This window comes from Ammospiza caudacuta, chromosome 1 (assembly GCF_027887145.1).
Source record: "Ammospiza caudacuta isolate bAmmCau1 chromosome 1, bAmmCau1.pri, whole genome shotgun sequence".
NCBI classification, from domain to species: domain Eukaryota; kingdom Metazoa; phylum Chordata; class Aves; order Passeriformes; family Passerellidae; genus Ammospiza; species Ammospiza caudacuta.
In genome coordinates, this window is record NC_080593.1 from 34,184,257 (window position 1) to 34,209,646 (window position 25,390).

The following is a 25,390-nucleotide window of genomic DNA, read 5'->3' on the forward strand; positions in this document are numbered from 1 at the left end:
CTTGTCCTTATTCTTCACCTATCAGCAAGAAAGTATGTGCAAAAATACTCTCTTTATACAATAATATGTTGGCTAAACAATTGAACAGTACCTCTTAAGAACTCTGAGATCATATTTTTGGAAAAAAATATTGTAGAATCCTGTTTTAAAAGAAAAAAAATCCATTGCTGTGTTCTTGAAACTGAAAGGTGTTTTCATGGAAATTATTCAAAAAAACTTTCAGAAATTACTTTAAAAACTTATATTTAGTACTGTCCTCAAAAATGCTGGTCTTACACACAAGTCTTTTCAACTCCAATTATTCCTGACCCTACTTATATTTTATACTTTGAAATCATCTGCTAATTAAAAGCACTTAGAATTCTTTTTGTGGAAAAAAAAGTGACAGCACATCAGCATTATATACAACTTCTGGACGAGAACTAAAGAATTCCCTAACTACCGAAGGCAAGCAATAAACACAGCGAGGAATTTGGACCATGTGCCAAGATATGTAATCTAATGACTTAGCAGCAATGATCACAGGTAACATCTCAGACTCCATAATCACCCATGTCTCTGCTGACTTAAACCTACTCTTCTGGTTTGCAAGGGCAAATTAACAGTTTCTTCTTAAAGCTTACTGGTTTTAGGAACTGACTGTGCAGTTGTAATGCACACCTGGGACTGCTTGGCACCAAACGCTGTGTTTTGGCCCACATACCCTGATTGGGCTGTAAGAAGCAAAGGTGTCCTGAAAAAGAATTTCCATTAACACAGCGCTGTGAAATCTTCACTTCCAGTATCAAGAAGTCAATATATATGACATTATATCTTGAGAAAACAAATATATGCCATGAGTATTCATGACTGACAGATGAAACCTAAACTCCACTACATAATCATTACTTCTTTCTTTCCAAGAAGAGAATATTGAAGAACATGGAGAAATTGGAGAACATGTTCTTTCCCCTCTCCCACGCTTATGCTCATGAAAAGTGTACAACATCATTAAAAAAGTTGCTTCTTCAAAACTGTAGCAGTCCAGCAGGAAAGGACGAAGATGGTATTGTTATGCTGCCTAACTGCAGCAGTTTACTGTTAGAAAAAAATAAACCATGAAAGCTGATTAAAGAGACAATCATAAGAAGGAAACAGATGTTCATTCTCTACCTTCACATTCAATGTCAGAAATGTTCTGAAACAACATCAATGTAATTTTTTAACTATTTAAAATGCTCTGTTTAAAATAAGTAAACAAATTGAAGTGTTTCTTTGCACAGCACATTTCTCATTGCCTGAAAGTTAAGACATTTCTTACCTTTCCCTGAGCTTTGCCTTAGTGACAGAGTTTCCCTACCTAAGCTTCCAACTATGCTGCAAAACAGAATTATTGCCCAGAAACCTGGGTTTGACCAAACAGTTTGGCAGAAGACTGATAACAGGAATCAAAAGACAAACCCCAGGTTTCCATTCCCATCATCCTGTGCTCAATCAGAGACTGAATCAATCCTCAAGTTTAATTTACCAAAAACTAAGAACTGATGCCAAGTTGTATTGGCTGGAGATCACCACAGCACTGGATCTCACCCATCCTTAGCAATTTCTCACCTGAAAGTTCTCTGTGTTATGAGCGGGCTAAGAAGAGATGACACAAAGCCCCAATACCAGTCTTATGGCACATGACAGTGCTCCAGGATTGTTATGGTTTGGGCCTGGCAAAGCCAGAGCCCCATGGGTACACCTTCTCCCTGGTGTCTGCTGTGAGATGTGACCAGGAATAAGCAAAGCAGGCTCCAAACTTAACATAAAGAAAATTTTATTAACTAAACTACACACAAACAATTACTAAGCTACACACAAAAGAGAAAAAAACCAAGGAAAATGAAAACCTCACAAAAACACTCTCCTCCTCCCCCCTAAATTCCCAATACAATACATCCCTCCAAAATCACCAATTCTAAGTCCAACACCACCCTTCAGATTAGACTTTCAGCTCCTCAAGAGGAGAGGGAGTCCTTCCGTGTGTCGTGGTGGCCTCTTCCGTCCTTGTTCCGGTGCTCTCACCACCGAACAGGGATCAGGGCTGCTTCCAGGGTTGTCTTTTTTTAAGGATGCTTTGTCCAGTTCCAGAAAACCACAGTATCTCACACTCTCACCTTTGGGACATCCGTCCCCCCCATATTTTATATACCCCCTGGGGCCGAGGGGTACCCACACTGAATCTTCTCTGGCACTGGGACATTTCTCCCCCTGGACTCAGTCTCTGTATCTCACGGAAAGATAGCTCTGTCCATGGCTACACAAAAGAGTCCAGCATAAAATGCCACTCCATCTTCTCCCTTCTTTCAATATCTCTCACTCTCTCTCTCTCTCTGGTCCAGGCCTTCATCACTCACTCATTTCCTTCGTCCTCCTCCACTGTTATCACACGTCTAGGAAGGGTTAATGTTCTGTAGGGTTTTCATTGTCCAAAGGGGGTTAAAAACTCCTCCAGGCGGCTGGACTCCTGGCTGCACCCCCCCCCATCTCCTCAGCCGGGCTGCCTGCTGCCAGCACATATTTACTGAATTTCAAGGTAACACAGGCTGCACTCTCTCCCTCTCTGTCTCTCTGTCTCCAAAAGGGGGGGGGGGGGGGGGGGGGGAAGGATGGCTGCCCGATGTCTCTTGTTGCTCTCCACCCTTCCATCCTCCAAGGCCTCCTTACTCCCATCTCTGTCCAGGCCCAGGCCTACCGCATGGCTGCCCCTCCCCCCGCCCAGCGGCAGCGGCTGAACGGGGGAGAGCTCCAACCTCGGTCCCTCGAAGTCCCAAGAGAGCCTCCCAGGGCCGAAACTCTGCTTTTAACCCCTGGGTGTTCTCGGAGGTGTGTCCTAAAACCCACTGGCTAGCCCAGGTGCCAATATCAAAATCCAAGCACCCATTGGTTTGACCAGAACATCCCAGAATTTCCACTTCTTTCTGGTCAAACCACCACAAGGATTTACAACCTTATCTGCTCTGTAAGGGCTCTGTAAGGGAGTTTTACCTCCACACAGCAAATAAGCACCACCAAAATAAGAAGAAAACCTTATCTTTAGAATCATTTTAATGGAAATTATACTGCATACCATGGAAAGTACGGCTATAATGCAGTTTGTGAGGAGAAAGAGAACAAAAGAAAAAAACCAACACAAAACTGGAAATCAAGATGTTAGCTTAGATTAACACCTCTTATTTCCTACTGGGCCAGAGCGTGGTAGACAGCACACAAACTGAGCTGAGTTTGAAGCCAGGATTAAGGGGGAAGGCAGTAGTTGGCATTGCAGTTTTGGGTATGTGCTTCACACAGATGTGAAACCACAGAAGACAATACTAAAGGCCCTTAAAACTATGTCACTGAAACCTCAAGTTAATAAAAAAATCCTGTCTTCAAGGGCTGTAACAGACGAGAACAACTTTAAAGCTGGCACATATTCTGTTTTATGACAAGGACAACTCCATTGTTTAAAATCCCACTAAGCTAGAAACTCCATGCATCAACTTAGCTCCACCCAGAACACAGAGTTATTTAATACTACAGTTTCAGAAGCTATGTTATAGCTTGTAACATTCAGCTGTGGACTGCAAAATTATATAGTGACTAAGGTAGCAAATAAATAGCTAATTAAGAAAAATGGTCCTTTATTAACGAAATTTTACATTTTGCTTAGCCAAGTTTTCCTCCATGATTTTATTAAAAACCAACAAGACTAAACCCTAGTTTGCTGAAGACAGCATAAAGATTTCTTTTCCTGAAGAATCTTCCAAGGGAAGTTTTACAACTTGGGAATTCTTTGAAAGTTCTGATGGTTTTTTTACTTTACCTGAATAACCACAGCAAAACACTGACTGAGAACTATGAAAATTATCCTTCATGGTAAATATGAATTTGTATGGGCTATTAAAGAAGAAAGTGACTTAACAGATCAAAAGATTAAATTTCCTACATCTCTTTGTACCCCTCCCAACTATCAAGCTGCCAGCAGACAGTACATGGTGTATACCACTGAAATCTGTGCTTTAGGCTAATAGTCTGTTGGCATTCTGGATACTGGTTTGAACATATCCAGCTTCTGCCTGGAAAATTCATCCACACTGTCTCCTGTCACTAGCAGGAGAAAAAAAAATAGCTAAGCAATGAGATAGCTAGAGAATACAGTGTCAGTCCTGATTACTGCCACAGTTCTCAAAATTTCCCAATTTTCAAAACCATGCAAAAATATCAACATGCTTTTTTTAATACAAAAAATCTTTATTCAAATACCAAACTAAATATTATCAACTGAACTCGCTTAATTTTCTTCTAAAATGCTGGCATAAAAACACTGGAAAACCATAGAAATGCAAAATTTTACTTACTTGAGAAAATGCAAATTATAAGCAAATAAATTATAACATAGTACAATGAGCTGTGCACCTGAAATTCAATATTTATAAAGCTAGTGGATCTGTGAAAACAGAGGATTAGAATCCTCTAACATGAATATGCTTTGAGGATAAAAACAAAGTGGAGATTAATTTCTTCTCCCTCTTCACAAGGATCTAGCATGTTTGCCTTCTGCATTCCAGAGCTTAGCATAGCTTTGCAGCTGTACAAATAATTTTTTTCTGTTCTCTTAACAGGCATTCCAGATTTCTTATTTGTTCTGTATTATTATGCCAGGTAACAGCAGGGATAATGATGCTCCACCTTTGACCATGAAAGGAAGAAAGTGTAATTCACTTACCTGGGAAAATAGGAAGGACAGCCAAGTGTAATTAAATGCAACCAATCAGGTCTAATTAAAGGAGATGAACCAAACTGGAATGTACTCTTTTATTCTCTTTTACCATCAAGTTTAGATGAACAGCTACACAAAAAATAAATAAAGCCTACTCCTGTGAGGTTTATCTACCAGCATTTCATCTAACACTCTTCAATATGATATGAATGAAGAAGAGGACTGCTCTAAGGCCTCAGAGTCATAAGTCTGTAATTCCATTTTAAGTATATGATAAAAGGACTAAGTAATCACCAAAAACCTATTGCAAACTTATGCTTTATTTTTACTTAATTATGTCAACACATCGGAGTCAAAACTAAAAGCTCCACTGTAAGAAGTAAAATGGTCTTTCCTGAGAAGATCACAATTCAAATAGATGAGATGGAAAAAGATTGAGATAAAGGAAGATAATCTCTACTTGATATTATGAAAATGAAGCACACTCCAAGATCACAGGGAAATAAATTAACTAAAAACTGAAACTAAATTTCTTGAACTACCCCTTCTTTGTGATGTTTTTACGTTTCAGGTTTATTAGCCACATTAGGAGATAGCAGCTCCCAGAAAACTGTCATAAAAAAGGGATGCAAGTGAAAATACTCTAATTTCCTACAGAATCACACCAAGGCAGCAATTCACTGAAGACAGAGCTCAAAGCAAAGAACTCAAAGTCTATATTAACCAATGCCCTTCTCCCAGTATTTTATGTGTTACTGCTCCAGATCTACTTACTGTCTGACATTCAAATGAACAGATAAGGTAACTGAAGCTCAAAAAAAGAGTAATTTATCCCAGGATATATGTAGAGCTTCTTTAACAAAAGCATAAGCAAGCATACAAATCCTCATTCTGTAAGAACCTCAACATCCAAAAAGCACTGTAATAAGGTTTGGATGTATCTTGTAGCTATAAAATTAAGCCCAGTAATGTAGTTTTTATATTCATTGCAGAGAGTTTTTCAGCATGCATGACACACTGCATGTCACTTCAGCAGAACATGCTTTCTGTGTTGAAGTAATCTAGGTACAATTCAAAGATAGGGAACAACCCAAAAAAACAGCTCCTAAAGATATATAAATTAATATCTTATAATTTTATGATACTCATTTTCATGAGAATCTTGGTTTTTTCACCCTTTATTCACTGAAATGACCTTAATTTGAAAATCAAGACAAAGTGTAAAATGTTCTTTTCTCCAGTGGTCAGGAAATTCTACCTAATACATACAGAAGGTTAGTGAGCATCACATGAAACAACTAATTTTTCCTCTCAGATTATTGCTGATAATTGCACTGCTCCAAACAGCAAGGGGTATAGAACTCTTATTTCATACAAAGTGATTATTAATTGTCATACCACTTGTTAACTAATGATAACTGAAAAATTGATTTCTTTTTTCAGCTTCTTAAAATTTAATAAAGAACAGCAACCTTTCTCCTAATACTTGAATGTCTATAATCAAGAACTTTTGCCAAGCTGTTTTTCTTTTGTTTAGCCATTTAACAGATACAGTTGGACATTTAAAGGCATAATCGTTCGACCACATTGGAAAATCCACAGTAAAAAGTTTCTGTATCATCATAGCCATGCTGGAAAACATGAAACAGAACAGTGTCAACACTCATGTTGCTTTCCTTGCAGTTCATTTCCAGAGTCTGTTCAAACAAACACATTGCTTTCTTGCAGGATTGTAATACCATGTATTAGGCAGAAGCTGGTAACATTTCGAACAACAGAGAACTTCTGATTAATACAAATGCCAAAATGAATAAAGAAAAAAAAAATAATGGGCATGTTCCTGGAAAAAGCTGTAAGGCTTTTCAATTTTTTAATTAAAAAAATTGCATACCAGAAAATGTTAATGAGCTGAAGGTCTCCTGAGTTCACTTTTACACATTCTGTGCTATTTTGATGCCCCTACCAAAGAAAACTGTCCTCACTCAGAACTGAAGATATTTTTTTTCAATGTCATAGCAAAATCTGAAATCTAAAAGTATCTTATTCATCGTGCTACTTTACTCACTTCCTTTAAACCACTCAGAGTTATCAAACTAGAAGCAGAGAAGACAAAATGATCACAAGTCACACAGTTAGAATCCAACAATACCTTTAACTTCTTCATAAATGCTATCATCTATTGCGTCACTGTTCGCTTGTCCAACATCATCATATGCCTCTTCCTCCTCTTCAGGAATAGCATTAGATCCTGTATCTATGCAATAGCAGTTTAAAAAGTTAACATCTAGTGGAAAAGAATGCCTAAGCAGAAATTTACGCAAAATGAAAACAATTTTTCTATGACCTGCTCCTTCCAGTACATTCTGCTTATTTTTTTTACACTGTTCAAGGGGTAAGAAAGGGTTTATATGAAGGAGCTTATATAAGGGAGAGCTTTCAAGCTAGATAGTATTCTGAGAGAAAAGCAATAATGTTGAAGAAAGAGAAAAGTCATATAAAAGCTGTAATACAATTGAAAATTAGGACTTGCTACTCAAAACTTGGACATGTGGGAATCCTACAGGTACTAACATGACAGATAAGTAAATGGACAGAACAATTGTCACTAAGCAGTATTGGCAATAAAGGCAACTGCTCTACTGGCTGGCTTACCTTGAATTACAAATTTGACTTGCTGTACCCATTCCTCTGCTTCCTTGGGAGTGGCAGCTGTAAACTATTAAATGCTTATTAATAACTACTAGCAGTAATGTCAAAAACACAACTACAATTTCATTAGCAATAAAAAAGAGGCAATGTAACATTCCCGTCACTTCCTCCAGAAACCATTAGCAATTCTTTTCATGTCTTCTGGTACTTTTCTTGCAAGGATGCTTCTTATAATGTACAGCTAATTTTGACAAATTTACGTAATTGAAGGAGAGGATGATGGATTTGAAACTCTGATCAGCAGCTGGCAGCTGTGCAGAAAAAAGCTGCTTCTCTTCATCAATGTCAAAGCCAGAACTGATGAACAAAATTTGCCCTTGACAATTAGAAGACACCCATGAATTTCTTTAGACTGCTGGGTACAGTTTTCTTAAAAATGTTCTTGTCAGACTCCAACACACTACCTGACAGCTTAATTAACTGGCTTTCAACCGCAATCTCAGATATTTAAAACTTATTAAACTTACATTCCATATTGATGTCTGGCTGATAGATCTCTGAATTGCACAGCTGATATGTGCCTTTTTGTAGGTTTTCCTTGAAAAGCCATGACCAATACAATATGTATTTAACACTGATACATATTTTAACTTTTTTTTTACTATTTAATTCATCCAAGAAATCACACAGACACACTATACAATAGATATTAAAATGGTAATATTGAAATGACCAACAGATAAAGATGATAGATTTCCTTGCTCTTGACCAAAAAGATAATATTTGAACATGTACATACATATGTTTAATCAGATTTTTTTCCTAATATATGAATATACAATATATGCAAGCAAGGGCTTCCTTTTTTCATTAAGATATCAGTGACAGTTGTTTCACTGAAATGCTAATTCAGTAACTGGAATTGTAACAGCTTTGTCAATTAAATTTCAAGTCAACATAAAAAAGTCCAACCTGATAAATGCGCTTATCTGGAGCAGAGATTTCAAAACAACAATCTTTCTTCGCATCCTTCCGAAGGCTATTATTCATTCTGATGGTGTAGCCCTCTAAGGCAAATTCACCTTTCTGTTGTTTGTCTGTTGGAGATAAAAAACAAAGTTAGAGCTTCATTTACAACAGTGAATGTAAGTGGCTCAGCAGGTTATCGTTTATTCAGATTTTGTTTTCTATTTCATGAATTTTACAAAGAACACGTAGGTTTTTAGCCAAATGATTAAGTGATGCTTCTGGAGATAAAGCTTTATTTTAAGGGAAGATGTACCCAAAAGTACATTTTTTCTGTAGGATGCCTAAGGAATTCCACAGGGGGATGTTTGCAGATGGTGGTCTTATTTAGTAAGAAGTGCGTGTTATGACACTTGTATCTAGGGAAAGCCAAGAACTGGAACTTGCAAGACACGTTTCCTATAAATCAGTGTCTCTTTCAGGTTCAGTAAACCAATGGGAAAACCTGTCTAGCTCGGAACTTGCTGAGCTCCCTCCTAAACTAACCACTTCACTCAAAAAATAAACTTCAAGCTTCTTTTTAAGCAATTGGAAAAGCTGCTTTTCACATTCTCCCACCCACTCCCAGATGTGCCTCCTTTCAACATGGCAAAAATACAGAATGAATTTTGCTATAAATTCAGGTGTGTGCATCTGTGTTCATTCCAAAAGCCATTCTCTCAAAACAGCAAATGTTTAATTAGCTAATAAAAGTACTGAGCCCTACCACAGTTTATTAGGTACAGCCATGTGGTTGTTTTAAAGACAATATTCTACTTTTCAAAGGTTCTGGTTTATAAAAGTATCACTTACAGCAGATCTGCCTTTAAATACACTGCATGTTGTGCAAGCGGCACCTGTGCACTCCTTTCGAGCCCTTCAAACCAAATTCTACAGCAGATTTTATGTGCTCTGGCATATTTTGGCAAATATTAAAAACAAACCAAAAATGTAAAAGTAATTAAGTTTTGCAATTTCTGCAGATCACAGTGCAGCATTCAAGTGAAGACTGGCATCGTATTTCACATTTTGCACAGCCAAACAAAGAACAAAGTGCAGTTGCATATTTTAAAAATGTCATTTCGTGTCGGGCTTTTTTTACACAGAAGAGAAAAGCATTAATTAACAATAAGCACCAGGCACAGCAGCCAAACTACTTTAAGTATTGCTGAATAGAACTTAGGTGCAAATTGAGCATCCATTGCTTATGCTTGTCAACAAAAGGAGAAAATTTCTACAGTAAATAAAATAGGAAAACTATTGTTTTCAACAAATTTTTGTCATATTTCTGGGAATTTAATAGGAAAGAAAATCTGTTTCCACTCCTGAGAGGGTAAAAATTGGCTAACAAAGCAATGTGAACATACATGGACATGAGTGCATTCATCAGTCAAATATTCTTTCTAGTAATCTTATGTGCACATCAACACATATTCTCTGTCCTTCCCACCTTTTTATGAACTCTCACCCAGGGCAAGCAAATACCTAATAACACAATCATATGAGAAAATCTGGGGCATCATTCTATTTTCACTTCTAGTCACTTCAACCACAGTAAGTTTTATTCTGTCTTAAATAAGTACTAATAATATAGTACTAATATTTTCTATTAGCTCAATCCTCCACCTCTATTTCAAACAGCACACACATGCAAATTTCATGAAATCACACCAAGGTAGATATTAGAAATAATAACTTGCAATAGGTTAACTAGGTTCCTTTTAATGAAATTCATTTCTGCCTAGGATTGTTATTGTTCCCTCCCTTGTGACCTCAGGGAGAAGATGAAGGGAAACACATTAATTTCTCACTCTCCCATGCTGGAGGTTTATCAAAACCCTAGAAGATAGGAACACGCAGGCAGAATAAACAAATACCAGGTTCAAAAGGTAAAAACATTTTGTCAAGATAAAAATGAGGCAAGTATTCAAATTTACTCTCTTGGATTATTTCTGAGACTGCTTCTCTGTGACATGGATGATCCCTTTTATGGTAATACACTTTTACAGAGCTAATCTCGAATGATCTTTGCACTGTACTCGTTCTTTCAAAGAGCATTGCAGTTAAACCACAAAGATGCTGTACTTTGGAAGACGATGGTGCATGACATCCATATCACATTTGATTGTTTTTCTCTTTATACGGTTTAACACGCTACTTCAGTGCTAATGAAAATTACCTGTATACACCACCAAATATTTATATACATCCATCCTTTGCTATTATAGTCTTTCAATGACCATTACAGCAATAGACTAGATTTAGCATTGCTGCTTTTACTTCCAATTGTCTTACCAGTAACCTCTGAATAAAGTCCAGTGTGGTGCAAATGAGGAAATTCTAAGAAAACGAGGTACTTCACAGCCCTGACTCAGAACCTGTTATAGTTGAAAGACTCTATGAATTCACACTCCCTGTGGCAGCAAGCCAGAGATAAGACCCAGTATGTCCTGAGAAATGGCTCCAGAAATACAGAATGGCAGAACACAGGTCAGCTATAGCTCAGTTGCCTGCTCTGATGGTGACAAACAGTGGAGGTCTAAAAATGCCATTTGCTCTTGCAGAATACACCTTTTCAGTTAGGACTGGAGACCAGCTGAAAAGGATCAGACTCCCCTTGATCACCACGGAGCAAACCATGACCCACAGCAGCTGCTCGGCCAGGCAGAGCAGTCAGGTGCAGGCTTGAAGGCAGAGCCATCCTGGCATCACCAGACTCAACAATCACCTCGACTTCACTGCTTGGCACAGGCTTGCAGCGAAACGGGTTTGCACTGACCTGGGCTTCTGGTTTCAAGATGCTTTGTACAATTAGGGCCACAGCGACTCCTGTGAACTTTCACATCACCAGTTAAATTGTTTGTATCAGAAATATTTTCTGGAGACTGTGCTTTAGGGAGAATTAAATAGTTTCTGATATTAAAATGTTTTGAAGACTTAAAGATTTTACTTGGAGAATTAAAATTAGATACCGGTAGTTTTTACAGCAGGAGTCAACAGTAGCTTCAAGAAGCACATTTACATTACAGATGTTTAATTTTCATTTTGAATCCCCAAATTAGAACCAGAGTTTTGCTTAGGCAGGAATACAACAACATATTTAGGAAGAACTAGGGAGATATATGCTGATGGAACACACTTCTCTGAAACACAATAACATTTTTGCTGTATGTTATTTTATCAAGAAAAAATTGTTGTTACATTCAACCACAGAAAACCCCTAAGTTGTGCCAGAAAAACATAAAACAGAAATGCAAAAAGTGTAGTATCAGTCTTGTAAAAATAAAAAGGACTGTGAACATCATCAAGCATAACTTGTTCCACAATGAAGCCAAATCTCATTTCAGCATAAGCTGTCCTTTGCTCTCATCTGCTCAACCTCCTCTTTCCCCTGTTTCCTATGTCAGGCACAGAACAGAAAAAATAAATCTGGGTCTGTGCAGATCATTTTGCAACAGGAATTTAAAATCACAAAAAAGTAGTATAGCAGAGGGGAGAGTCAGGAACTAAGTATTGAAAAAAAAAAAAAAACAAAGCTAGTACACAGAATTTTAAATTAACTAAATATGGGGGTTATATTTAACATAGAGGAAATTCAGATCTGAATAAAATTTGAAAGCCTTTAAACATTTCTCTCACATATAAACTTCATTCATCCTAAAAAGAGTTAAACATTGTTAAGAGAAACAGGGCCAATATTATATTGGGTAAAGAGAGTCTCAAGGGAAGCAGAGAAAAAGCGTTTTGAAGTAACCTTGCGTAACTTAGTCCATGGGAACATTTAAAACAAAGAAGGGTAAACCTTCAATGAGATCTTGAAATTACTGGGTTGTAAATTTGAGGCCTAAGGCAATGTGCTCATATTATTAGCACATGTAAAAAGACTTAGTGCACTCTGAAGAACAGAGAGGACTGGGATAGTAGAAAGGAAAGAAGTTACAGAGAAAGACATAAGGAACGAAGGCAAACAGAAAGATTTCAGAGAGTGATAAAGTATTTATAGATACTATTAGAATCTATAATTTAACTCTCTTCATCTTGAAATTAGGAACCTTTAAGATTTTACAGTATACATGGCTTCATGCTAAATGTAGTTTCGCATACTTTTCCATGTGCAGGATGTCTGCTATCAAAAAATAGCTCAGTGTAAGTATCTCCAAAATGGTAATTCCTTTTCCAGCTTTTGGACAAATACATGCACAGAAGTTCTTCCCTTTAAGACAGCAGATCTGAAACATAATCAACTTTTTTTTCTTTTTCTTTTTTCCTTTAATCTAGTCCTCTGAGAAACTGAAATTGTAAAATAATTAAGAAATGGAAGAAGTGATTTAGGGCACTGAATTGTTTACATTCTGTTTGCTTATACCCAGTAGTTATTTTTCAAATAACACATTATTAAAAACAAGTGTGAGTCTTGAGGTCTGAATTTAACAGTCTTACAGCAGAAGACTCAGTACACATTAGATAGATGCCTTTGATTTCCATCACCCTGCTACAAGAAGTCCTGTTGAGCATGCACAATTTCCTTTTCTGCCCAAATAGAAGTAGTTCACCACTGGCCTGGTCATCACGATCTTATTATTCAGAGAAATCCAGAACTATCATGTCCATGTTAAAACTAAAGAAATTGAAAAATAAAAAATAAACTCAGACTTTTCTAAAAGCCTCTGAATTATACCCCTTTTTAATATCATATTACTGGTGGGCAAGCAGATACCATTTTCAAGTTATAAAAATGAAAATAAATTTTTAGTGCCCATTAGCAGAGGAAAAATTACCATAATGTTATCAATTACTGTCTTGCTAAACATTTAGCCGATCTCTCCAGTTTGCTGAGACAGAAGGGCATATAACATTGTGGCCTAGTGAGAAAGAAGTAATGAAGCCATTAATTCAATCATTTATAAAGCAACAAATTAACTTTCCTTATTCACAGGCACTTTGAGGTCTGAAAGGTTATCCATACCATCTCGGTGTCTGAGGACACAGGAACAGCCAGAGATCATATAGAAAAATGATAGGGAACCAGGGCACTCAATTCAGGGTGCAACTGCATGGAAGAAAAGAAAAGAGAGGACTATAAAAGATTCATGGAAGGAAAGACGATGAAAAGGAGCACCAGGCAAGTTTCTCAAAATCCCACCCAGCTCTGACATTTGAGCACAGCCCTCTGCAATGCTGTGGGCCACGTGCTGGCAACTGATACTGCAGCACAGGCATAAATACACACGTGCATGCCACAACACCTATTTCTGACATGTGATTAGCTCAAACCTTTAAGCCTTGTTTCTTCATCTACTCCATTTATTGGTGATCAAGAGAAAAAATGCAGGTGACTCACTTAGACCGGTCTATATGGCTGGAAAAATTACATTGTTTCACTACCCAATGCTACACCAAATGGAGGAGAAAACTGAAGAGAAAAGAGGGAAACAAGAAATACACTGGCCTGCAGGCATCACAACTGTTGAAGAGATGCTTGGAGTTGTTTAGGTGAACACATACACAAACACACAGCCATTTACTGTATTTCACAGGCTTTATCTTGCAGTATATATTTCTGGACTAGGCCTTATTTTTCATCATTCAGCTTAGAGCAAATGATTCCGAAACTCTTCCTTACACATTTGTGAGCTTTATACACTTCCACACTTCTTGCTTTCCCAATGCAAAAAGGAGAGAAGTTTGGTTAGAAGAACTAAAACTGCTTTGGAAACAATAAATCTATACAAATAATAAAAAGTCATCCTATAGCCTCATATTAACCACTCAGTTACATTTCCACTGGTACTTAAGCATGAAAAAATCAAACTTCGGTCAACAAAAGACACATCACTGCAGACACAAAATAGCTTTCACAGTTTATTCACCTATGGTCTGGTTTTAAAACCAGACACAATTCAAAACAAGCCAAGGTGGATGCAGAAATCCCTGCTGTCTCTCAGCATTACATCCCCCAACACAGAGGCACTAGCAGCCCATCATCCATCCAAAGTGATGCAGGCAGCAGGAGTAAGCGCGTGTGGAATCCTAAACACTTTGAAACCAGGTTCACAATTTGCACAAAGCCACCACACACACACTTCAGTGCTGTTCTACAGTGGGTATGAACACACTCTGAATTTCTACATGGTCCAAGTTATCTGGTACAGCATCAAGGGTCACAGTAAAAGAAGGAGGCCCCCAGCACAAGAGCATGCTACAGCAGGTACCACTGCTGGCCACAACAGTGGGAGTGAAAACAGTTGCAGTGAGTAAATGCCAGAGCTGCTCAGGATTGCCTCATCACACACCTCATCCATGCTGACACTGTGCAGCTGAACAGCGTGGTGAACTGCAGCATGTACCCCCACAACCATTAAGGTGACAGCTCACTTCTAACAGCATGCTAGCCTGCCATGGCTGGTGTCCAGTTTCTGCTCAGTGACAGCGAGTTGCTTCTGCACTGCAACAGGCACTTTTATATAGGATCACAGGCCTGAAGACAGTACCTCTGACCAGTCCAGAAAAACTTTTTATTCAAAGACAGGTTCAGGAGTGACTTGGTCATCCCATATCACAAGATCAAGTCACTACACCAAGATTAACTAATTTTTCTGCAGTACAAGCACCAATCCAATGGAGGTAGGGCAGAAATTCATGCATCTGATTTGTTTGCTTCTTCCATGAATTACATGAATTACTGATCGGAGTCCAACTATGCCACGCTCTCTACAACTACATGAAAGGAGGTCGTAATGAGGTAGGGGTGAGTCTCTTCTTCCAAGTAACAAGTGATAATACAAGAAGAAATAGCCTCAAGCTGTACCAGGGAAGGTTTAGATTGGGTATTAGGCAATTTTTTTCCCTGAAAGAGTTGTCATGTATTGGAACAGGCTGCGCAGGGAAGTGGTGGAGCCACCATCCCTGGAGGTATTTATTACACGTGCAAATGTGGCACTTAGGACAGGGTTTAGTGATGGGCCTGGCAATGCTGCATTAATGGTTGGACTCTATGATCTTAGAGGTCTTTCCCAACCTAAATGATTCTGTGATTCAATGCAGTTCCAATGGACCACGTGCCCCTCCCACAACCTTAGATTATGGATAGGAGGACCTTCCCCAAACAATCTTCAGCCTGCAAAAGCTCTAAATGCATTAGCCAAAAAAAAAACATCTCTATAGATCCATAAATGAAAGAGATCCCACAAAATACAACAGTCAATTCCTAACGTGACACCAACCTCCTGAGTGCTAGGGAATGTGCTTCTATGCATCTTAACTTTGAATACAGGTATTAAAAACTGCAACACAGACTTGATAATCAGGTTGTTGCAAAAGAAGAAAGACAAAGACCAGGTGGGCAACATGCCTGCCTTAATACAAAGATGACATGCTAGAAAGCATAAGTAATCATTAGCACAGCCATACAGAAAAGAATGTTAAAAAAAAAATCAAGCCTTTTTTTTCCTAAAAAAAAAGCAGACAAAAATACAAAGATTTTATAATCAACAACAATCTTTATGAACTAGCAATATCTTCTGAAAAAATAATAGCTATTTTTAAATAGCAATGTAAACTAGGCAATGTATAACTATATATATATAAGTAAACAGCATGTGATCATTTTCCAGAGAAATAATCAATCAGTACTGACAAATCCAAATCAGTATCATGCCACACCTCCTCAAAATTTTTGAACGAAGATTTTTCATGTTTGTGAAGCCTGATCAACCTGTAAATCCCAAGAAAAGAGTATAGAAGAAAAAGCAACATTTAGCAGACATGCTAGCAAAACTGAAAAGAGGACATGATGGGAAACTAGCAAAATGAAAACTGGACTGACAACTTGACTCTTTACTTCTTATGGTTTTAAAGAGAGGACGAGCTTAAATGAGTCAGTATACCAAGGAATGAAACAAACTGGAGCAAATCATATTAGTCTTTGAATAAAAAAAGCCAACATAATAACTACCTACAGTAATCTCAAAAATAAAAGGACAAACAAAAAGACAAAAAAAATTAAATGGAAAGTTTGCCCTAGAATTTTTTTGGGGGAGGTGGGGGGGGTGTTGGAAGACATTATTTTACTTTAAAATTTACTCAGATATAATCATGCATCATTTTGTTCACCCTTGAACATCAAATGTACATGTCACAGAATTTAAATATGTTTTATTTGACTGTCAATTTCAAAAATTCAAAGTAATATTACAACATTTATGCCAGATTCTTTCCAAACTGGCCATTTAAATTTGAAAGTCACCTTCAGAAGTTTGCTTTAGTTTCCTTTGCTGACTTCAGTTAAATACATTACTTTATTTCTAGCTTTTCCAGAGCATAAACTATTTAAAAAGAAATAAAGAACTCCACTGTGCAGCTTTTAGATTAATATTTTCCTGGACAGAACCATCTCTAAGGAACTTGGAAGGTATAATTACTAGAGGATGTTTTCAAATTAACATCCTATTTGGAGAGAAAGAACATTTTCTATCTAGTAAAAGAGTTGAATACCAGCACACTACCAAACTGAACAGCCAGCTGTTATTAGCAAACAAATTAGCTTTAAAAGAAACTTAAATTTCTTTTTCCTCAGTTTCCCTGCTTTAGAAAACACTGACAAGTTCTGACGAATATTTACACAGTTTAAAAATTCACAGAACTGTACAATTTTTTTTAAAAGAAAAGAACTTTCTTTTAAAAGTTTCATTCTATTTCTTAAAATTACCTTTTCTTTGCAGTTTCCAACTCCAACAAATCTTTCATATCCTTTTATACATTAAAATATAGTTGCTTTCATAATTGTTATAAGTACCTTTGTCACTTCCATAGTAATAGAAGACTGTCTTGCTGATAGCACACCAACGCTTCTGCCATTCAAAGCCAAGAAAACTGTGGTCTGAAATTAATACAACATGTGTTATGTTGGTTTATGCCATTATTAAATAAAAATGTGTTACTTCTTTTCAAGGGTGAGGTAAGAGGGAGGAGGAGCTAGGAAAAGACACTAAGGAAAGGAAACTAAGGAAATGCATAGCACTGAGAAGAAAATTAGAAATAAAAATTGGTGGTAAGAAAACAAATAAGAATTTTAAATCACATAAAGAGGGAAGTCATGTGTAACATTAAATATAAGGAAATAATTAACAACTTCCTAAATATTTCCTAGAGTTATCGCAGCATCAAGTGGGTATTAAAGTGACAATATAAGATTTATTGAATCAAGGTAAATATTGACTGAACCAAAGCTGAGATCAATATTTGCCCTCTTGAAGGAAAATAAATCTTGATGCTCACTGAAACATGAAGTCAACATATGGTACTTGTACATACGTTCCAAATGTTTTCTTCAAAAATATCTGAAAGTCTCTGAATTATGGCTGAGTGGACTTTCACAGCATGACTTTGTTAGTAAATAAATAGGATTTTCTTTCAATACTATAGAAGCAATTATGTGCTATGCTTCTTTTGCATAATAATGCTGCAACATTTCAGCTGCTCATGTTATTTATCACTCCTGTATAAAGTTGGTCATGTGTATAACATCAAATACAGACATACAGACTTCCAGGACATTAAATATGCACTAGCTTTCACAAAGATAGCTAAACTTACCTTTTCTGCGTTTTTCCAGGTATCCAGCCTTCAGAACAAACTGAAGATCCTGAGCTGCAACAGGAGGAAACTGATTGCCTGAAAGAAAAACAAATTCTGTAAAGCACTGCTTTTCAAGAAAACTGCTATAGAAGCATTAATAAAATTGTGGATTTTACACTCTCAATATGCAAGAGCTACTGAAAAAAAATTCTTGTAACTATTATGGCAGATTATTTTAAGTAAATGAAACGTCTACCTATCAATGTCAGAGCTGTTGCTGTTGTCCTCACCACTTGAGTAAGGAAAAATATAGCTGTGTAACAGGCCTTGCAAGTTTCAGAAGGAAAAGTATGTAATGAAACAAAATACAGCAACTGTTTCAAACATAGCCTGTAAAGCAAGCTGGATAATGAAAGCACTAAGTTTTCAAATAGGAGAAACCCAACCAAGAATCTCAATTGAACACAATTAAACCAGAAATGTGGTTTTGGATACCAGCTTCACACCAAAATACCTTGAAACAGCATACAAGGGGAAGACCCTCTATTACACATCTAAAAAAAAAGAAACCAGATGAAGAGACAATAAAAGGTGCTGCCTGTTGCTGACAGATTTTGCCTAATTTGCAATATATGACACAAAACTACTGCCTATAGGATCTATAGGTGATAATGGATAAACCAGACATTGTACAGACATCTACAAAACTGTTGACCTACAGACACTAATTTTAGACACCTTGTACCTATGTCTGCATTGGCAAAATGGTGAGTGTAGCTCACTGCATTTTTTCCTTTTTCTCAACTGCTAATTCATAGATGTGTAAGACTAACCAGCCAACCCTGCCTCATCTTAAAATACAACTTCAAATGTTAAAAATTGTGTCTTCCATCTCTCAACCTTTTCCTCCTAAAACAGAACTCCTAGTACTAAGAACAAGAATATGTTAGATGTGTATAATATTTAATATTAATATAAATATCATACTGCTTACCCTGAGCAAAAAAGCAGAACAAAAGGTACTCCTGTGCTGCTGGGTTCTTTAAGTAAGCAACACAGTGAAGTTCCTACTACTTATTATCATCAAATATTCATAAGAGTCACAGTAGGTAGGTGGCAAGTTTACAAGGCAGCCATTATTCATCAGAATATATGTAATCTCATTATGTTCTATCAATATACACATACAGAAAAGGACTGATATTAGCAGACAAATTCTGTGCTAAAAACACCACTTTAAATTATATAGTCTGAATGAAAGATCAATGGTCTGACCTTGAACCAAGCACTGCCTCTGAAAGATTATGTCAATTTCCTGGGTTTTTAGGTTGTTCCTTAAAATTGATTTTTTTTTTAATTCAGTGTTCACAAATGGTTTGTTTTATGGTAGTTTTATTTAAATACAGTTATGACAGGAAAAAGACAAGAAAGAGATAGGAACATGCAGAGAATGCTGATTTTTAAAGCATGAAAATACTCAAAATGAGAAGACATTCTTTAAATAATACAACCAGCTCTTTAGACTGCAAAATATTTTTACACCAGAAGACAGTAGATAAAATTTTACTTACATTGATATTTCCACTTCATTTTTAAAATTAATATTACTTTTTAAAGATTAGGAGTATACTCATTTCTATTTTAGCTTCTATGGAATTCTAACTATTGTGTTAAAAATACAAAAGCAGAATCAACATGCATTTTAAAGTGATACAGCTGTCCTCCCTTTGCTTGGTAATATGCAATCATAGCCCAATATTAAATGGGAATTAAACACAAAGATACTTGATGGCTGGTATGTGATATGTTTAACAGTCACTTTAAAAGGTGATGTAATGATGGTATTATGAATGGGGGAGGTGAAGAGTTTTACAAATATTTTGTACACATATTTTTACAATTATGGATTGTGTGCTGCTTTATATTGGTCATTGGGAGGCATCAGTGTGCAACACTTAAAACTCCACCTCATCCAGTAGGGCTCATCTTAGAACAATGCAATCCCATGGATGAGGAAGACATAAAACATAAGTAAATATAGAAACAAAAGCAGCACACTCTTAAATTTCACAATTTAATAATTTCAACTGCCATTTAGATCTCTTTACCCAATATTGTTTGTATCAGTTTGGGCTTTGATGAGGAAGCTTGGCCAGTGATCATTTAGTGAACAGTGAAACCAAATGGGACAACACAGTCCCAGAGAATCACATACTCTGGGGACTCCCTAGTGTTGTTATTCTGTCATCTGAACTGACTGCTTCATAGAATCCAAATTCCACTCAATTTTGCTACTTCTGCTGATACAAGTCAAGATAAATTTGGTGATGGTATTTTCTGTAACTACATTTATTTTGAACAGGGCACTGAAAGTTTTTCCTTGAAAATTAAAAGAACATGCATGGAGAAAAGAGTGTTTCACTGTCTGCTGCCACTGCAGAAAAAAGTCCTCCTCCCACCCTTAACCTGTAGAGAAGCCATTTCCTTTTCTATTCCTCAAAGTAACTGAGGCAGTAATTCCAAAAAACAAACTGCAGCTGGTCAGCCCCACTGCCACTCACAATCTGTAAGTAGCTGAAGCAGAAACAGATCATATGCATGTTATTATCCTTCTGTCAGAGAAGCCTGGGAACCAAAAAATATGATGGAACTTTAGTCAAAGGGCAGTAGAAACAGACCCAGTTGTAATATCCCACAACACATACAGCTGTACAAGAAAGAAAAAGCATAAATCTGGTTAAATTCCTTCTTTCATTGCCCTGTACCTTCAGAAGGAAGGAGAGGGAGAATAAGTAGTACAAAAAGCATAAAGGAAAGAGAAAGAACCACCTCCTCCCAGATTCTCATGAACCACAGGTGTTGTGCATATGTGGCAGGAAGAAGGCACAAACATGGATTACCACTGTCCCAGTACTACAACAAAAACAACATGGGGAAGAAAGAGGAGAGAGTCAGTCACATTTTCCTCACAGTTACTGCTGAGATTCTGCATGGGAAACTTCTAAGTTGTATTATCTATCTTTCTTCCTTTTTTTTTTTTTTTTATTTCTTTACCATCTTGTCCATCTCTCAGGATTTAGAGTGAACTGCAACTGCTAGATGTGGGAACTCCCAGCAGAAAGTGTGGAATTTACACAGCAAGTTGGTTTTTGCAGTTGCTTGCAATCAGAATATTGCTTCCACATTAATTTGAAATACATCAGGCTTGGCACAAATCAAATAAAAAAGTATCACTAAAGCAGCATTATAGTATATTTACTATACTTGGTTACAGCAAAGCAGCATTTGCTTACATTATACCAGCAGCTGAGATCAGAGGTTTGTTAGCTGACTGCAGCATGAGACTTTGAATAAGACAGCTCAGTCTATAAAGAATCTAAGACAGAGGAATCCTGCCAAGAAAGAAGGCATTACTATGTATTTTAAGTAAAGAACCATAAAGCAAATTAAGCCACATGCTTCTAATCACATACTCCTCTAGAGCTCAGAATTTCCCATGTTATACTCCCATGCACACCCCAGGATGTCCTCACAACAAGGAGAATCTTCTCCTTCCCTCATGCAGGTGAAATGGCCTGAATTCCAGTTATCTGTAATTTTACTGGAGACTGTCCACTGTAAAAAATTAAATATGGAGATGCAAGAAGCTGGCATCCTGGGGATGCAGATAGCACCTACTGGTACTGCCTTCCTTGGGTGTCTCAATGCCTGCTCATGAGAAACTTATGGTCAAGCCCACTACAAGATCAGAGCAAAACTTCTCTCTCAAAATGAGACCATCAGAGATCACCATGCCTTCCTAGCATTGTATGGTCTGTTTCCAGATATCATTAAATGATTTAGAAATAAAGATGTTTAAAGGATCACAGTCTCCCCTGGCTTCACCTTTGGTACGCTGTGGTTTTTTAAGCCAATTTTAAACACCCAAGAGAAAAGTGGCATTGTGAGTAGGAAATGCTCTCACCCAAGAGAAAAGTGGCATTGTGAGTAGGAAATGCAGTTGTGTGGGTTTATACGAAGTGAAAGGCACAATGATTGCTTCTGTTTACTCTTTCAGACCTAATTTCTGCTGTATCATTGTCCTGACAGTGGTGGGCAAGCACAGAGATGAGGATATAATAAGGTCTCATTTCCATTCCAGAGTTTCTACCTTACAAATAATGTCTTGAACCTTATTCTTTTGATGTAAAGACTAGTTCAAAATGACCCAATATTTAGGGAGATAATAATCTTGCATATCCAATACATGGTATAAAATAAGGGAGGTCCATCTGCTTAAACTTACAGGTTTTCCTTCATTCTTGACCACCCACTCACAAAAGAATCTCCCACAATAATTTCTCTTCCTAGCTCTTCCCTACTGGTGGGAATTACTCCAATGTACTCCTAAATAAAATCTGCAAGTTATGCTCCACATGCATATTTTCAGACTGGTGTGTACAAAAGCCATCAAAGACCAGATCAAAATATTTATGAGGCCTAAACCTTCATCTTAGAGAAAAGTAAATTATATGTATAATGCACTGGGCTCTTCCTCTTGGTTCTAGGCACTCTTGTGCCAAGTGAGCAGCTGGCAGTTATTATACTATTGCTGCCAGGCTGAAAATTCCTCCAGTGAAAAGAAAGTGAAATGCTCTCACTCAAGCATAAAGCCAGCTTTACCAGTCATGCTTTGACTTCAGAAAAACATTAATGCTATTAACATAGGTGTATTTATGTATAGGTTCCACTGCACAATTCCCACAAACACAGAATATCTTGTGATTTAGAAAGATCACAAAACCACAGCTTATGGCATGACTATAATTTTTGCAACTTGGTAATCAAACAGGCAAAAGCCTGAATGATTTAATTTTTCACCTTACTGCAACAGTGAATTTGGTCCATTACATAAAAACAAGTTTCATCAGTGTCACTTCACAGCATGAAATTCAATCTTTGTGCTTGGAATTTTGATTTTTGGAGGACCTAAAGATGTAAAAAATTCATCCTGTGTACAAAATAAATAAAACAAAACCAGACTGTATTATTCTACACTGTTTACAAATAGGATTTTTTTTTACTTCTGAAATGTGGGCTAAGGGATACATAAAGCAAGAAATAATCACAGGTCAATGCATGCTAAAGAGGTGCTTAGCATGCTTATGGGAAGTTAAAACAGGCGAAGTGGAGATAAGTGTAATTCAGTAACAGTTAAGTGGTTGATTACAGTTTGCTTTCCTAGTAGAGGACCAGAGCTTTAACCACAATAATGGTAAAGTCATCTTGCTTAAATTCACTGTTCTTCATCCCTTGTAAAAGAAAACTGAGAGGAAAAAATACATTAATTTGATTATATGGAGAAAACAGTGATCACTATTTCTTTATGCTCTTCTAACAAAAAATATAATCATAATTAATGAGACAATTATTAAAAATTATTTTTCCAGCTTCCTTTTTTTGGCACTGAAGACCCTTAGTGTCATCTGAGAACTTACTGAGGGTGCACTTGATGCCTTCATCCAAATCATTGATAAAGATACCAGACAGCACTGGTCCCAGTACCAACACAACTGGATGTAACTCTATTCACCACCACTCTCTGAGCCCAGCCAGCCAGCCAGTATTCTACCCAGCGAAGAGTTCACAGGTACATGCCATAGGCTGCCAGTGACTCCAGAATGTGCAGGAGACAGTAACAAAGGTTTTACTGAAGTCTAAGGAGAAAACATCCACAGCCTTTCCCTCATTCCCTAGGTGGATATCTGGTCATAAAAGGAGATCAGGTTGGTCAAGCAGGACCTGCCTTTCCCAGACCTCTGCAGGCTAGGCCTGATCCCCTGGTTGTCATGTGTGTGCAGCATGATGGCCCTCAAGATGATCTGTTCCATAACTTTCCTTGGCACTGAGGTCAGGCTGACAGGCCTGTAGTTTTCTGGATCCTCCTCCCAGCCCTTCTTGTGAATCTGTGTCACACTGGCCAACCTTCAGCCACCTGGGACCTCCCCAGTGAGCCAGGACTGATGAAAAATGATGGAGTGACTAGGTGAGCTCTTCTGCCAGCTCTCTCAGTACCCCTGGATTAATTCATCCAGTCCCATGGACTTGTGAATGTCTAAGTGGCACAGCAAGTCACTAACTACTTCCTCTTGGATTTCAGGGGTGTTTTCTGCTCCCTGTCCCTCTCTACCAGCTCAGAGGGCTGGCTGGCCTAAGGATGTTTGGTCTTTCTGTTGAAGACTGAGGCAAAGAAGGCAAAAAGCAGCTCAGTATTTTCCTCATCCTTGATAACAACATTCCCCCTTTGAACCTAATAAAGGATGGAGATTCTCCTTGGCCCTCTTTTTGTTGTTAACATATGTATAAAAACACTTTTTATTATCTTTTACAGTAGTGGACAAATTAAGTTCTTCCCTTTCTAATTTTCTCCCTTGACTTAACAACATACTTGTACTCTTCCTGAGTTGCCTGCCTCTTCTTTCAAAAGTCATAAACTCTTTTTTTCCCAGAGTTCCAGCAAAAGCTCCCTGATCAACCAAGCTGGTCTTCTTCCCCATCAGCTCATCTTTCGGCACAAAGGGACAGCCTGCTCCTACAGGAAATGCAGAAAATAAGTGGTTTTGTCCTCTAGAACAGGGCTTTTATGCTATGTCTCAGGCTGCAATTCAAAATTGGCAGAGATAGTCTGAAAATATTTGTGTTAAAGTTGAGCAAAGAAAGTAATGTTTTTAGCAACACAAAAAAGTAATTTTATCTTCTTTCCCTCCCTCCTACCCCCCTTCTCACACAGTTCTTCCAAAATTCTTCATATCTCTCAGTTTCATTTTGATCTAGAAATACAGCATTTACCCATTTTTAATAGCTACTACAGAAGGATTCAATTATCTTTGAATCTGTACATAGCAATACACTGGAGTCACATCTGTTGCACAAGCACTGTGAATCTGGGCTAAAGAGGAGGTGGTTTATTTTTGTATGCATATCCTCTCCCTACATTTATTTTTTCTTCTTATTAAAGAGAAGATTAATGTATACTGCATTTGAAAAAAAGATCCCATTTCTTAGAGGCTTCTAATTAAAGAAAAGTTATCAGTAAGAAGATCTCATCAGTTTCATTAACTGTCTTGAACACTTTCACGAAGACTATTTCTGCATTTTGCAAGTGTAGAAACCTGGTAGCTCTGAATTAGTTTACCACACAAGAATCAAAAGATAAATGTTAAAGAAAACACATTTCATTCCTGGAATAAATGTAATGAAAATGTTTAGCTTTTGAAAGATTGGTTCACAAAAAGTGAACCAATTGGTCTTCAAAGTATTTTGGTCTTCAAAGTATTTGTTCCAAAGGCTGCCTAGTCTATGAAGTTCTGCTCTGGAGCCATCCCTAGCATTACCCATTGTGGTCTCTAACAGTTTACAATAATTTTCACAGAATAACTTGCCTTCATATATTCCTCT

The 25,390-nt window shown here is 37.3% G+C and overlaps 1 protein-coding gene across 2 annotated transcripts in view; it reads right to left on the reverse strand.

Moving 5' to 3' along the window:
* SKAP2 (src kinase associated phosphoprotein 2) overlaps nucleotides 1-25,390 on the reverse strand; it is a 121,717-nt gene that overhangs the window by 33,351 nt on the left and 62,976 nt on the right. For both annotated transcript variants that reach the window (XM_058803646.1, XM_058803638.1), the window contains exons 5-9: nucleotides 17,972-18,049; nucleotides 17,172-17,255; nucleotides 8,345-8,469; nucleotides 7,376-7,439; nucleotides 6,873-6,977 (exon numbers count right to left, since the gene is read on the reverse strand). In XM_058803646.1, the coding sequence (XP_058659629.1) occupies nucleotides 6,873-6,977; nucleotides 7,376-7,439; nucleotides 8,345-8,469; nucleotides 17,172-17,255; nucleotides 17,972-18,049 (456 nt within the window). The remainder of the gene's footprint in view (nucleotides 1-6,872; nucleotides 6,978-7,375; nucleotides 7,440-8,344; nucleotides 8,470-17,171; nucleotides 17,256-17,971; nucleotides 18,050-25,390) is intronic.